This window comes from Chlorocebus sabaeus, chromosome 28 (genome assembly GCF_047675955.1).
Source record: "Chlorocebus sabaeus isolate Y175 chromosome 28, mChlSab1.0.hap1, whole genome shotgun sequence".
Lineage (NCBI taxonomy): Eukaryota > Metazoa > Chordata > Mammalia > Primates > Cercopithecidae > Chlorocebus > Chlorocebus sabaeus.
The window spans coordinates 2,172,141-2,188,653 of NC_132931.1; the positions used below are offsets into that span (position 1 = coordinate 2,172,141).

Below are 16,513 nucleotides of genomic sequence, written 5' to 3' on the forward strand. Positions count from 1 at the left end.
CCACTGCACTCCAGCCTGGGCCACAGAGTGAGACTCCATTTCAAAAACAAGAAACAGCAACAATGACAAAAACAACAACAAAAAGGTACAATTAAGCAGGAAAGTGAGCTAAAAAATGGCAGGAAGGGAGTGGCCATTTTAGATGGGTGGGTAGGGAAGGCCAGCCTTTCACTGTGAAATTTTGTAATGTGGGAAGTTAAAAATAAGATCCTAGAGGTTTTCAGAGAGAGAGAGAGAGAGAGAGAGAGAGAGATAGAAAACTGACTGTGGATTTTTCTATAGTAAAAGTGGTTACTAGGGGAAAAAAGAACAGTGCCACTGAAAAGTGAAAATTCTTCCTGTGTTAGTTTGCTTGGGCTGCATAATAACATACCACAGACTCGATGACTTAAACAATAGACATTTGTTTTCTCAAAGTTCTGAAGGCTGGAAGTCCAAGATCAAGGGGCCCACTAGATTAGTTTCTCCCCAGGCTTCTTTCCTTGACTTGCAAAGGTGACTTTCTCACTGTGTCTCCATATGGCCTTTTGTCTGTGAGTGGGGGTAGAGAGAGAGAGAGAGAGAGAGAGAGAGAGATAGAGAGAGAGAGAGATCTGGTGTCTCTTCCTCTTTTTCTTTTTGAGACAGGATCTTGCCCTGTTGCCCAGGCTGGAGTGCAGTGACATGATCACAGCTCACGGCAGCCTCCAACTCCTGAACTCAAGTGATGCTCCTGCCTCAGCCTCCTGAGCAGCTGTGACCACAGGGGTGTACCACCATGCCCAGCTATTTTTTTTTTTCGTAGAGTTGGGGTCTTGCTATGTTGCCCAGGCTGGTCTGGAACTTCTGGGCTCCAGCGATCTTCCCATCTCAGCCTCCCAAAGTGCTGGGATTACAGGCATGAGCCACCATGCGTGGCCTCTTTCTCTTTTTTATTTTTATTTTTTGAGACAGAGTCTCACTCTGTTGCTCAGGCTGTAGTATAGTGGTGTGATCTCGGTTTGCTGCAACCTCTGCCTGCTGGGTTCAAGCAATTCTCCTGCCTCATCCTCCCCAGTAGCTGAGACTACAGGCATGCACCACCATGCTTGGCTGATTTTTTGTATTTTTAGTAGAGACGGGGTTTCACCATGCTGGCCAGGCTGGTCTTAAACTCCTGACCTTGTGATCTGCTTGCCTCAGCCTCCCAAAGTGTTGGGATTACAGGCGTGAGCCACTGTGCCCAGCCCGCTTCCTCTTTTTATAAGGGCACCAGCCCTGTGAGATTAGGCTTCATTCTTATATAACCTCCCTTAATCTTAATTACCTCCTTAAAGGCTCTATCTCTAAATAAAGTCACATTGGGAGTTAGAGCTTCAACATATGGATTTTGGGGGAACACAATTCAGTCCATAACTCCCAACAGAATTTTGTAGCAAGATTTATTTTGACATACTTGGACTTTAAACAAAATTAAAAAAATTGATACATAACTGCATTTATTTATAGGGCACTGGGTGGCATTTCAACATATGCATACAATGTATAATGCTCAAATCAGGGTAATTAGCATGTCCGTCGCCTCAAAGAGTTATCATTTCTTGGTGTTGGGAACATTCAAAATCCACTCTTCAAGCTATTTGAAAATATACAATAAATAGTGTTATGGAAAATATACAATAAGTAATTTAATTATAGTCACCTGGCTGGGCAATGTGGCTCATGCCTATAATCCCAGCACTTTGGGAGGCTGAGGTGGGTGGATTGCCTGAGCTCAGGAGTTTGAGACCAGCCTGGGCAACCCCATCTCTACAAAAAAATACAAACAATTAGCTGGGTGTGGTGGCATGTGCCGTGGTCTCAGCTATGGGAGTCTGAGGCAGGAGGATCGCTTGAGCCCAGGAGGTCGAGGCTGCAGTGAGCCGAGATTGCACCACTGCACTCCAGCCTGGGTGACAGAATCAGACCCCGTCTCAAAAATAAAATAAAATAAAATAAAATAAAATAAAATAAAATAAAATAATTATAGTCACCCATAGAGCTGTAGAACACTTATTCCTCCTATTTCGCTGTACTTTCATATCCATTAACCAACCTTTGGCCATCCCTCCTTCCTCCCACCCTTTCTAGCCCCTAGTAACCCCTGTTATACTCTTTACTTTATGAGATCAAATATTTTAGCTTCCCCATAGGAGTGAGACCATGCAGTATTTGTCTTTCTGTGCCTGGCTTATTTCACTTAACACAACGTCCTCCAAGCTCATCCGTGGTGCCACAAATGACAGAATTTTGTTATGTTTAATATCTAAAGAGTGTTTCAATGGAATTTAATCCATTCCCCATTTAGGGGAAAAAAAGTGCAAGTCACTTCTATGTAGCATTATTGGGGCAGACGGGAAATGGGTTAAAGATATATAATAATATATATCTGCAACTATTTATTGTTTTATCTACTCCTGTTATGTATTTTGAATCTGTGTCAAACTTGCTTTATTGCTTTATTGCTTTATTGCTTTATTTATTTATTTATTTATTTATTTATCTTTAGATGGAGTCTTGCTCTTTCGCCCAGGCTGGAGTACAGTGGTGTGATCTTGGCTCACTGCAATCTCTGCCTCCTGGATTCAAGCAATTCTCTCACCTCAGACTCCCGAGTAGCTGGGATTACAGGCGTCCGCCACCACACCCAACTCTTTTTTTGTATTTTTAGCAGAGACAGGGTTTCACTATGTTGGCCAGGCTGGTCTTGAACTCCTAGCCTCAAGTGATCTGCCCGCCTCGGCCTCCCAAAGTGCTGGGATTACAGGCATGAGCCACTGTGCCTGTGTCAAGCCTTTTTGCATGAGTCACAACTTCCACAACACTGTAAAGCTGTGATCATGCTTTTCATAAGCAGCCAATTAAAGTGAGAGAAGAATAAATATATTTTCAGATAGCAACTTTTCTTTTCTTTTCTTTCCTTTTTTTTTTTTTTTTTTTTTTTGAGATGGAGTCTCATTCTGTCGCCAGGCTGGAGTGCAGTGGCACGATCTCAGGTCACTGCAACCTCCATCTCCTGGGTTCAAGCAATTCCCCTGCCTCAGCCTCCTGAGTAGCTGGTACTACAGGCGTGTGCCACCATGCCCAGCTAATTTTTTTTTGTATTTTAGTAGAGACGGGTTTCACCATGTTGGCCAGGGTGGTCTTGATCTCCTGAAGTCGTGATCCTCCCGCCTCGGCCTCCCAAAGTGCTGGGATTACCGGCATGAGCCATCGCACCTGGCCACAATATTTTTAAAGTACAGGCTCATTCACCCTCTTTTAAGGTGCTACCAGAGAATGCATTTCAACAAAATAAGGGAGAAAATCAAGAAGCAGGAAGCTATGGGACCCAGGAAACAGAGGATCCTAGAGGAGAAGAGGCTCTGCGGAAGAGGGTTCCGGGAGGTCCCACATTGACAACGGTGCATCAGGGTGGGAGGGAAACCAGTCCAGAGCAGAGCAGATCACAAAACACTTGGAAAGGGTTTTTCAAGAATGTGAAATTACCCAGCTATCCCCTTACTGGGTATTCACAATAGCAAAGACATGGAATCAACACAAATGACCATGAATGATAGACTGGATAAGGCCAGGCATGGTGGTTCACATCTGTAATCGCAGCACTTTGGGAGGCCGATGCGGGCAGATCACCTGAGATCAGGAGTTCGAGACCAGCTTGGCCAACATGGTGAAACCCCACCGCCAGGTGTGGTGGCGGATGCCTGTAATCCCAGCTATTCGGGAGCCTGAGGCAGGAGAATCGCTTGAATCTGGGAGGCAGAGGTTGCAGTGAACCAAAATCGTGCCACTGCACTCCAGCCTGGGTGATAGAGCAAGAGTCCATCTCAAAACAGCAAAACAAAACATGAAAAGAAAGTGTATGTCAGAATGCTACCTGGTTTTCATTTTTTATCTTTGCCCTGGAAATGGACTTTTCTGCAGAGCAATCCCAGTGAACTTTTTAGGAAGTAAGTGGAACCATATCACTTCTTCGCTCAAGGCCTTCTTTTTACTTACAGATTGGTGCAACCAATGCCTGGAGAAGTGAGATCAGCTTCCTTGTTCAAGCAACCCAATCCTTTCTTATAAATGTTAATGACTATTAAGAATCTCCACATATTTGAAGAAAATCGGTATCGTAAAAGACAGGGATCAAAATGAATAAATAGAACATGAAAACCCAGAAGAAATAAATAATTGAGTGCAAGGAGAAATTATATAATTCTAATTAATATCATCAGAGAAACTAGAGGAGATGTAATAAGAACATAGAACTAAAATGATCTGCCAAGAAAAGGGAGGAATGAGAGAATTAAAAACATGAGATGCATTTCACATCTAACGAGGCCATCCAGGAAGCTAATACCCTTCTATTAGGCATTCTAGAAAGAGAAAGATGCATTTAGGTAACACATTTATCATTTGTCTTTTTTACCCTTCATTTTCTAATTAATCTTATGAAGCAAGTATAACATTGACACCAAAACATGCTAAAGACAGTACAAATAAGAAAATTATATACCTGTATCACTTATGAATATTTATTTAAATACTTTCCATAAAATACTTGCTGATGGAATTCAATACCACATTAAGAAAATGATACACCATGACCAAGCATGATTTATTCCAGGAATGCAAATTTGAATACAGATTCCAGGAATTTGTAGTCAAAAACTGAATACAAATTCGGTATTTAAAATCCACACGAAATACTTCACATTGAGAAATAGAAGGGAAAATATCATATGACTGTCTTCATAGGTGCTGGAATTTCAACAACATTTAACAGGCTTTCCTAATAAATACACTCAAGAAAATAGAAACTGATGGATGCTTTTTTTTTTTTTTTCCCCCGAGACAGGGCCTTGCTCTGTTGCTCAGGCTGGAGTGCAGTAATACAATTATGGCTCATTGCAGCCTCAACCTCCTGGGCTCAAGTGATCCTCCCACCTCAGCCCTTCAAGTAGCTGGGACAACAGGTGTGTGCCACCATGCCCAGCTAATTTTAAAAAATTTTTTGTAGAGACTGGGTCTCACTATGTTGCTCAGGTTGGTCTCAAACTCCTGGGCTCAAGGGATCCTCCTGCCTCGACCTCCTAAAGTGCTGGGATTATAGGTTTGAGCCACTGTACCTGGCCTGAACACTTCCTTTTTTTTTTTTTTTTGAGACGGAGTCTCACTCTGTCGCCCAGGCTGGAGTGCAGTGGTGCAATCTTGGCTCACTGCAAGCTCCGCCTCCTGGGTTCACGCCATTCTCCTGCCTCAGCCTCCCGTGTAGCTGGGACTACAGGCGCCTGCCACCGCATCCGGCTACTTTTTTGTATTTTTTTAGTAGAGACAGGGTTTCACCGTGTTAGCCAGGATGGTCTCGATCTCCTGACCTCGTGGTCTGCCCGTCTAGGCATCCCAAAGTGCTGGGATTACAGGTGTGAGCCACCGCGCCCGGCCAGCCTGAACACTTTCTTAACATGGATATATATGTATACGCACTCACAAACTTGTAAATTCAGTGCAATCCCAATGAAAAATATCCACAAGCTTTTTAAATGGAGCTAGACAGGTTAAAACTAAGTCCCTGATCCGTTGGAAATTTATTTTTGTAAATGGTGTGAAGTATGGATCTAATGCTATCTTTTTAAAAGTAGCTAACCACTTGTTCTAGCACAATTAATTTTAAAAGTTCATTTTTGTCCCAGTGATTTGAGAGGTCACCTTTATCATACACTAAAATTACTGGCTGGGTGTGGTGGCTCAAGCCTGCAATCGTAGCACTTTGGAGGCCAAGATGGGCAGACCACTTGAGGCCAGGAATTTGAGACCAGCCTGGCCAACATGGTGAAACCCCGTCTCTACTAAAAATCCAAAAAAATAAGCCAGGCGTGGTAGCATGCAGCTAATTGGGAGGCTGAGGCATGAGCCTGTCATCTGAACCCGGAAGATGGAGGTTGCGGTGAGCTGAGATCATGCCAGTGCACTCCAGCCTAGGTGACAAGAGTCTTTAAAAAAAAAAAAAAAAAAAGAGTAAACAAAATACAATCCCATATGTACTTGAATCTGTTTCTGGATGTTCTATTCTATTCCATTGACCTGCCTGTCTATTCATGTACCAATACCACACTGTTTTCATTATCAAAGCTTTGTAGTATTATCTAATAGGACTAGCTGCCTCTCAGGATTTTTTTGTTGGGAGACAGTCTTCCTCTATTGTCCAAGTTGGAGTGCAGTGCTGCAAGTAGAATCATAGCTCACTCCAGCCTCAACCTACTGTGCTCAAGGGATCCTCCTGCCTCAGCCTTTCGAGTAGCTGGGACTACAGGCACATGCCGTCACACGTGGCAATTTTTTTTATTGTAGAGACGAGGTCTTTTTGTGTTGCCCAGGCTGATCTTGAACTCCTGGCCTCAAGCGATCTGTGTGCTTCGGCCTTCCAAAGTGCTGGGATTACAGGCATGAGCCCCCAAGCCAGGTTCCCTTCATAGTTTTCATTTTGTACTGGGTTCCTGGCTATTTTGAGATGCTTATTTTGCCACATGAAATTTACTGTCATTTATGGATATTTTCCTTGTGACCTAATATATGATCAATTCCTGTGAATTTCCCATGGTGCTTGAGACGACCAGTTTTCAGTCGTTAGGCATAAAGTTCAATGCATATTCATGAGGCCTGTGTCCTTTCAATTATTATGCTTCTCATTTCTTCTATACTGTACTTATTTTTTTGTCCACTTATCCAATGCCATTAAACAGGTGAGACGTGTCTAGGGCACACCTCAATCCCGATGACTTTGAGGTTTAGCCTTTAGCTCCATCAGTGAGAGATTGCCATTGCCATTGGCACATGCTGTGTTTTGGAGAACTGCACCTGGATACACTATTCATGCAGCTGGCTATTGGCTGTATTTGCTTTTTTTTTGTTTTGTTTTTGGAATCTCACTCTGTCTTCCAGACTGGAGTTCAGTGGCATGATCTCAGCTCACTGCAACCTCCGCCTCCCCGGTGCAAGCAATTCTCCTGCCTCAGCCTCCCAAGTAGCTGGGATTACAGGTGTGAGCCACCAGGACTGGCTAATTGTTTTGTATTTTTAGTAGTGACGGGGTTTTGCTATGTTAGCTAGGTTGTTCTTGAACTCCTGACCTCAAATAGTCCTTCTACCTGAGCCTCCCAAAGTGCTGGGATTACAGGCGTGAGCCACCATGCCTGGCTATATTTGCAGTTTTTCTTAGATTAACAGTATGAAGCTTGTCTTCTCTTTTTTTTTGCACTCCCATCAATTAGTTGTAAGTTGATTTTTTAAACAGACAAACAAAAATTGTGGTGATTCTGAGCAATGGTTTAATGCAATTTTTTTTTGTTTTATTCTTCTATTTTTATTTTTTTGTAGAGACAGGGTCTTGCTATGCTTCCCAAGCTGTCTCGAAATCCTGGACTCAAGCAATCTTCCTGCCTGAGCCTCTCAAATTGCTGGGATTACAGACGTAAGCCACCAAGTCTGTCCAGTTTAATGCAATTTTAAATCATTTCCTGGTGGACACATAGGAAAGACAGAATCTCTTGGAATGTGGTACTGAGGCACCGTCTTGTGCTAAGAATCCTGGATGTGTTTTTGGGAAGAAGGAAGGGGTGTGTCTCAGAGGCTCTCGGTGCACTGTTAGCTTGGTACAGGTTGAACTCATTCTGGGGGAGCTTGACAGAACTGAGGTTAACTTCATGCCAGCCTCTTTCTGTTTCTCTAGCTTTGCCTGTGGTACCTCTGGCTCCCAGGGAGACCTCTAGAGGCCAGCCCGGGGAAGGGAGGGAGCCCCAGAGTGGCTGATTGAGGGGAGGCCACCCTCACGGCTCTAGGATCCTTACACAGCCATCAGCAGAGACTGGTAACTAGTAAGACAGGGTCTCACTCTGTTGCCCAGGTTGAAGTGCAGTAGCATTATCATAGCTCACCACAGCCTGCAACTCTCAGGCTCAAGCCATCCTCCTGGTTCAGCTTCCCGAGCAGCTGGGACTACAGCTGCAAGCCACCACGCTCAACTAATTAAAACATTTTTAAAAAATAGGGACAGGGTCTTGGTATGTTATCCAGGCTGGTCTTGAACTCCTGACCTCAAATACTCCTTTTGCCTCAGCCTCCCAAAGTGCTGGAATTACAGGCATGGGCCACCACACCCAGCCATAATACTTTTTTTTTTTTTTAATTGAGATGGAGTTTTACTCTTGTTGCCCAGGCTGGAGTGCAATGGAGCAATCTCAGTTCACTGCAACCTCCACCTCCCAGGTTCAAGCGATTCTCCTGCTTCAGCCTCCCCGGTAACTGTGATTACAGGCATGCACCACTGCGCCGGGCTAATTTTGTATTTTTAGTAGAGACAGGGTTTTACCATGTTGGTCAGGCTGGTCTCAAACTCTTGACCTCAGGTGATCCACCCACCTTGGCCTCCCAAAGTGCCAGGATTACAGGCGTGAACCACTGTGCCCGGCCCAGAATACTGACTTCTAATGCTCCAAAAGACCACAGATCTGGAAGGCATTGGCCTTCATCCCCATTCTCAGCTCCCAACGACTACCTCTTTATTATTCTTTTCCGTTTTCAAAAGCTTTGTGAGACTTTTCCCTGAATTTCCAGGTTGGGGTGGCCTGGGGTGAATAGCCTGGTGCTCCCTTTCCTTCCATGACTTCAGGGCTATGGGGCCAGCCTCTCCCCTCACCGCTGTGTGTGTGGGAAGAGGCAGAGGAAATGAGAGAGCTGTGAGTTACCTTGGAGGGAGCCGGTAATTCATGTTCAGACCGAGGTAAAGCCGTCTGCAGTACCAAGTAGAGACCTACACTTAAGAAAGAAAATTATGCTGCCAACCTTGAAACAGGGAGCCTGGATGACATCCATTTTTACAAAGCCCGTGTTTCAATCCACTTCAAAGGGCTCACCGGAGCTAGTCTTGTAGGTTTCATAATCCATCAGCCAGCTGGGCTTGTGGAATGGTATTTCATCATGGAAATAGACTCACCGGGGAGAGGGTGGGAAGGATGAAAGACACATGGGATTTATTGCCTATGAAGCCGGGCACAGCAATCCGTTTGCCTTTGTCATCTTAACCTTCACGCGGCGGGATTCTTAGCCTGAGCCTCCACTGTGGTCACTCTGATGTGAGTCTCCCAACTTCGGGACAGGGGGATGTGCATGAAAGTCGGGATAGAGCCGTTTGTCTTGTTCTCTTTTCTTTTCACTGTTTTCCTCTCTCTCCCTTCCTGCAACCCACACCCCTCTATAGGGTGATTTGTTGCTACAGCTCTTGAAAATAGGGGCAGTCATAAAAAAGATGAAAAAACTATGTTTCTGTGAAATTCCCTGGGAGCCATTAAAAAACCGAGGCATTCTCGCTTTGACTGACGGTCTAGGGGAAGCATTAGCATTTCCTGCACATCCTCCTCTCTGGCCAGAGCGCCCTCGGAGATCTCTGTAGTAAACAGAGGCTGCAAGGATGTATATAAACCAAGGATGCTTTGGGATTCGAGTCCAGGTTCTGGAGAGGCGAACATGGCTGTTTCGTCTAATAGATTAGGAAAACAGACTCCGAGAAGGTTACCGGTACTGGCTTCCTTGGTTTTCAGGAAAAGTTAGGCTAGAAACCAAAACTTGGGAAGCTGGAAATAAGAAGGAAATAGACATGGGATGAATAGCAAATTGGAGAAAAGAGAAACTCAAGCTTGCAGAAGGGAAAAGCGAAAGGCAAGCTGAGCTGCATGTCTGAACCCCGGAACGCTGCAGGTATTTCTGAAAGTGTGAGATAGCTCGAGTGCAAAATAGGATTGGTGGAAATCCTGTGAGAAGCAATTGGATCCCCAAATACCTCCGAGAGCCCCACAACCTCAGTGACTGCCCCTGATGGCACAGCACTGAAAGAGTCCTCTCTGAAGGGCTTAACCTACATGGAGTTTGACTTAGGAACACTGGACACAGGTGAGGATCAGGGCACTGCAATGGAAACAGGGGAATTAAGTAAAAATGGTCATCCTGAATAGCGCCAGTGTCCCAGCCCCTGTCCCCATTTGACACGTAGAACAACTCATAGCCAGAGGTTTACAATTATATACATTTTTTTATTTGTTTTGTTTTTTTGAGAGGAGTCTCACTCTGTCGCCTAGGCTGGAGTGCAGTGGCACGATCTCGGCTCACTGCAACCACCACTTTCCAGGTTCAAGCGATTCTCCTGCCTCAGCCTCCTGAATAACTGGGATTATAGGTGCAGGCCACCATGCCTGGCTAATTTTTGTATTTTTGGTGGGGACGGGGTTTTGCCATGTTGGCCAGGCTGGTCTCGAACTCCTGACCTCAGGCAATCTGTCTCTTTTGGCTTCCCAAAGTGCTGGGATTACAGATGTGCGCCACCGCACCCGGCCTACAGGTTTTTTTTTTTTTTTTTTTTTTTTTTTTTTTTTTTTTTACGGTTATAGAAAACAAGCAAAGGAAAAAAATTAGACAATTATGATCTCCAAGGAAAATAAAATGCCATATAAGAGAGAAATTGTTTTACTAGTGTGCCACTCGGCTATGAATATTTACATAGGCACTGAATATGGATTTAACCAAAAATTATAACTATGTTGGGAGGATGAGGGAAGGGGTATAAGAAAGTCGAATCTTCATCTTCCATATTAGAAAGTCAATAGTTAATACCTAAAACTGAAAAATCAAGAAATAGTAGTATAAATAGAAAATTCTATAATGCGAAGGTAAATACTTGTACCTGCAAAGCTAAAAGACGGTGAAAGTGATTACTTTGTGAGAATGGCAGATGGGGAAATCTATTTTAAATTTTTAAATGCCTGTAACAGTAGTTAATAGAGACATGGTAAGGTTTCTGAATTATATTTATATATAATATACATTTTATATATATATAAAATATATATTTTAGTGAAGGTGGAGAAGATGTCACAGTTAGAAAGACAGGTCAAAGTGCCCAGATGTTTAAGAAGTTACATTTTCAGAATTCAGTTAAAAAATTCTGAAGATTTTAAAGCCAATCCTTTCTACCGTCATTGTATTTAAATGAAGTAATTCCTCCCCATCCCACAAGCAATTCAGCAAAATGTAATATTCTCACCTCGTCCTTCCTTAAGTTTTAAGATTTCTTCTAATACTGCAGCAGGAAAATAAATTTCAGTCACTTATGAACATGTAACTCAAATAAATCTTGAGGCCCTTAGCACTGGCAAAGACACAATAATAATTAAAAAGTTATTCTAATGTTCTTAGATCATTTAAAGAATATATATATATGTGTGTGTGTGTGTGTATATATATTATTACTATTATTTTTGAGAGGAAGTCTTGCTCTGTTGCCCAGGCTGGAGTGCAGTGGCACGATCTCGGCTCACTGCAACCTCCACCTCCCAATTTCATGCAATTCTCCCGCCGCAGTCTCCAGAGTAGCTTGGACTACAGGTGCCCACCACTTTGCCCGACTAATTTTTATATTTTTAGTAGAAACGGGGTTTCACCGTGTTGGTCAGGCTGGTCTCTAACTCGTGACCTCGTGATCCGCCCACCTCGGCCTCCCACAGCGCTGGGATTACAGGCATGAATCACTGTGCCCAGCCAAGAATATTATAATCCATTCAATTCATAACTCCTAGCCATGGTTCTTAGAATGTTGTTTCTTCTCCTTTGTGGTTTTCTTCCCTCCCTCCCTTCCTTCCTCCCTCCCTCCCTCCCTCCCTGTCTCCCTTCCTCCCTCTGTTCCTCCCTCCCTTCCTTTCTTCCTTCCTTCCTTCCTTCCTTCCTTCCTTCCTTCCTTCCTTCCTTCCTTCCTTCCTTCCTTCCTTCCTTCCTTCCCTCCCTCCCTCCTTCCTTCTTCCTCCTCCTCCTTCTTTTTCTCCTCCTCCTTCCTCTTTTTTTCTTCTTCTTCCTCTTCCTCTTTCTTCTTCACCTTGTTCTTTTTCTTCGTCTGTTTTTTTTTTTTTTTTTAAATAGAGATATGGCCTCACTCTGTTGCCCAGGCTGGTTTTGAACTCCTGGTCTCAAGTGATCCTTCCACCTTGGCCTCTCAAAGTGCTAGGATTACAAGCTTGAACCACCACACCTAGACTCCTCTGTGGTTTTCTTACATGTCTAGCTACTCTGAAGCCACTCATCTTTGAAATTATTATTCACATGTTACCCCAACTTATCTGAGTATTTTATTGCCAATTCTGGTGTCTTTTTACCCATTCTCCTGATTTTGTATCACTAAAGCTCTTCTTGGAAGATGTGGCAAGAGAGGAAAGACAGAATTGTCTTCAGGCAACAAAAGAGAAGAATCCTGGAAAAATTTCTTAATGAATGACTTTTATTCTCATTACAAATGCAAAATTTTATTATTAACTAATTCCTTATTATGGTAAATCAATAATTCAACAATTTAGATATTGTTCTTTTGAATGATTTTATGTAAACATTCTTATACATTATTCATATAATTATTTTGCAAAAAATCAATTTAAGATAAATTGATTCATACACAGTGAATCTGGAATGGAAGTAACTGTACATTGTAAACAAAAATAAATTAAAAATAGAAATGCACAAAGAATAAGATAATAACATCAATGCCTCATCACTCAGAATTATGAGTCTATGCTTTCATATTAGTTTTAGGCCTTTTTTTAGATTTTAAGAAACAAAATGTTACTTATTAAATAAAATAAATGAATATCAGTAATCACAGGAATTGGACAGGTTATATAAGCAGCGGAGAGGGAACGATAAAGAAGGAAAGAGCAAGCCGGGCGTGGTGGCTCACGCCTGTAATCCCAGCACTTTGGGAAGCTGAGGTGGGTAGATCACTTGAGGTCAGGAGTTTGAGACCAGCCTGGCCAACATGGTGAAACCCTGTCTCTACTAAAAATACAAAAATTAGTCCAATGTGGTGGTGCATGCCTGCAGTCCCACCTACTCGGGAGGCTGAGGCAGGAGAATTGCTTGAACCTGGGAGGCAGAGGTTGTAGTGAGCTGAGATCACGACACTGCACTCCAGCCGGGGCGACAGAGTGAGACTCTGTCGCAAAAAAGAAAAGAAGGAAAGAACAGAAGTTCTTGAGGCCCACAAAAGAGAGATATAGAAAGTTTTAGCTGAGTCCAGGCATGGTGGCTCATGGCTGTAATCCCAGCACTTTGGGAGGCTGGGGCAGGCGAATGACCTGAAGTCAGGAGTTCAAGATCAGTCTGGCCAACATGGTGAAACCCCTCTCTACTAAAAACACAAAAATTAGCCCAGCGTGGTGGTGCACGCCTGTAATCCCAGCTCCTAGGGAGGGTGAGGCAGGAGAATTGCTTGAGCCTAGGAGGCAGCGGTTGCAGTGAGCCAAGATTGTGCCACTGTACTTCAGCCTGGGCAACGGAGCGAGATGCTGTCTCAAAAAAAAAGATAAAGAAAGAAAGAAAGAGAAAGAAAGAAAAGAAAGAAAAGTTTTAGCTGAAAGTATGCAGCAAAAATCATAATTAATGGCAAATTCTTAAAAAATAATTTTTTATAGATTCTTTTATATTTGCCCAAATATTAACGATCTCTAATACTACTCATTCCTTTTTGTAATAGTATCATTCCTTTTTCCAAGGAACAATTATTTGCATATGAGTCTGCATGTGAGTCAGTTTATCTTAAACTGATTTTTTGCAAAATAATGATATGAATAATTTATAGAATGTTTATACTAAAACATTGAAAAGAACAGCACCTAAATTATTGCCTTATTTATTATAATGAAGAATTAGTTCATAATAACATTTTGCATTTGTGATGAAAACAAAACTCATGAATCAATCAATTATTAATTAATAATTTATAGTGTTCTTTTTCCAAATAATATTATTCCTCTTTAGCCTAAAAGATTTCTTTTAGCTGGCCAGGTATGGTGGCTCGTGCCTGCAATTCCAGCACTGTGAGAGGCCGAGGCGGGTGGATCACTTGAGGTCAGGAGCTTGAGACCAGCCTGGCTAACATGGTGAAACCTCGTTTCTACTAAAAATACAAAAATTTTCTACAAAAATTAGCTAGGTGTGGCAGCAGGTTCCTGTAATCCAGCTACTAGGGAGGCTGAGGCAGGAGAATCATTTGAACCCAGGAGGTGGAGGTTGTAGTGAGCTGAGATTGCGTCATTGCACTCCAGCCTGGGTGACAGAGTGAGACTCTGTCTCAAAAAAAAAAAAATTATTCCTTATAGACAATTATTCTTTTATATTTGCCCAAATATTAACCATCTCCAATACTACGCATTCCTTTTTGTAATAGTATTGTTCATTTTTCCAGGGAACAATTATTTGCATATGAGTCTGTGTATGAGTCAATTTATCTTAAATTGATATTTTGCAAAATAAGTATATGAATAATTCATAAGAACATTTATATTAAAACATTCAAAAATAGTACCCAAATTATTGCTTTATTTATTTATCATAATGAGGAATGAGTTCACAATAATATTTTACATTTGTGATGAAAGCAAAACTCATGAATTGATCATTAATTAATAATTTGTAGTATTCCTTTTCCAAATAATATTATTTCCCTTCAGCCTGAAAAATTTCTTTTAGCACTTTTTGTGATGAAGATCTGCTGGCAAAAAATGATCTCAGCGGAATTTATCTAAAAATGTCTTGTTTTCTTTGCATTCATTTTTGAAGAATAGTTTTACTGGACATAGACTTCTAAGTTGACAGATTTTGCTTTTTATACTTTAAAGATGTAATTTCCTTGTCTTCCAAGCTCCATTTATTGAGTACAAAGTTAGCTGTTATTGTTATTATTGTTTCCTTGTATGTAATGTGTCTTTTTTGCCTGACTGCTTTTGAGATTTTCTATTTATTTTTGGTTTTTATTCATGATGTGGCTAGGTATAAGTTTTTTTTTAATTAATTTTTTGGAGGCCTGTTAAACCTCTTATAAATAGGATTTGATGTTTATAACCAAATTTGGGGAAATTTTGGCCAATATTTCTTGAAATTTCAAAAATTCTCAATTCTATTCCTTCCTCCTGAGATGGCAAATACACATTAGGAGGTTTAGTATTATGGATCTATTTGGTATTACTTGATATTGAGGCTTTCACCTTTTTTTATACATTGGATTAATTTTGGATAATTTATCTATTTATCTGTCTTTAAATCAATAACTTTTCTTCCCCCTTCCTCCGTATCCAATTTTCTACAAATCTTGTGTAATAGTCTTTAAAAATTTCTCATATTGTTTTTTTCAGTTCTAAGATTTCTTCTTGGTACTTTTTGAGTTTCCATATCTTTTCTGAGATTCTCTGCCTCTTTATCCATTACATCCAATTTCTCTTCTTTAAAACTTTAACATATAGTTATCAATGATCTTAAAGTCCTTTCTCTTAATACCAACAAATGGGTTGCTGTGGGAATACTATTTATTAACTGTTTTTTTCCCTCTATTTATTAGTCATCAGATTTTGTTATTTCTTCACGTGTCTGGTAATTTTTTAATTGTGTAACAACCTTGTGGATGATACATTGTAGAGATTCTGCATTCTGTTATCTTCCTCTGAAGAGTGTTAAATTCTCTTCTAGCAGATCTAGTATACCCACTGGCAGATCACCCAGAGGTTTAGTTGAAAGCTTTGTTTCATGGGTCTATTTTGATTTTGCTCATTTCTAGGGTGTAACTCTTAACCCTAGCATGTGCTTCCTAATCTCAGGGCATGGCCCTTTGAGGAGTCATTAAAAATCTTGAAGTATTTATTAATCCCCTTTAAGTTGGTGAGATTTTAACTCTAAAGTTTGTCATTCTTTTTTTTTTTTTCTTTCTTTTTTTGAGATGGGTTCTTGCTCTGTCACCCAGGCTGGAGTGCAGTGGTGTGATCTCAGCTCACTGCAACCTCCGCCTCCCGGGTTCAAGCAATTCTCCTGCCTCAGCCTCCCGAGTAGGTGGGACTACAGGTGCGTGCCACTACGCCTGGCTAGTTTTTACATTTTTAGTAGAGACGAGGTTTTGCCATGTTGTCCAGGCTTGAACTCCTGACCTCAGGTGATCCACCTGCCTCGGCCTCCCAAAGTGCTAGGATTACAGGCATGAGCCACCATGCCTGGCCAAGTCTGTCATTCTATAAATAGCACTGAGCAGCTGCTAAAATCTCTGCTCAGCTTTTTTTCCCTTTCAGCTATTCCTTTCCTCTGGGCTCATTGGAATCTTTCCTCCATGCACAGACGTTAAAATTCAGCCAAGGATTTGAGAGCGTACTTATATAAGGATTTTGTGGCTCCTTCATTTTCTACATTCGTTGTCTCTCAGTTCCAGTTCTCTGGCAGCTCCAAATTCTCACCTATGACTCTTTGGCCTAATAAGACTATAAGCCCTAATAAAACTTTAGCTTAATAAGTCTTGCTCTGTTGCCCAGGCTGAAATACAGTGGTGTGATCACAGCTTACTGCAGCCTCAACTTCCTGGGCTTAAGGAATCCTCCCACCTCAGCCTCTCGAGTTGCTGGGACTACAGGTGCACACCACCACACCACTGGCTAATTTTTAAATTTTTTTGTAGAGATGA

General features: G+C 41.8%; 1 protein-coding gene across 9 annotated transcripts in view; it reads left to right on the plus strand.

The window, feature by feature from the left end:
* Positions 1–8,901: 8,901 nt before the first annotated feature.
* CALN1 (calneuron 1) overlaps positions 8,902–16,513 on the plus strand; it is a 732,697-nt gene continuing 725,085 nt past the window's right edge. For 3 of the 9 annotated variants that reach the window (XM_008018290.3, XM_073012660.1, XM_008018291.3), the window contains exon 1: positions 8,936–9,116. Coding sequence is in view for 1 of the 9 variants with exons in the window: in XM_008018291.3 (XP_008016482.1) it covers positions 9,115–9,116 (2 nt within the window). In the remaining 8 variants the exon portion in view is untranslated. Of the gene's footprint in view, positions 9,117–9,411; positions 9,931–16,513 lie in introns of those variants that run through there. The other 6 variants (XM_073012664.1, XM_073012665.1, XM_073012666.1 and 3 more) reach the window with 5 other exon arrangements.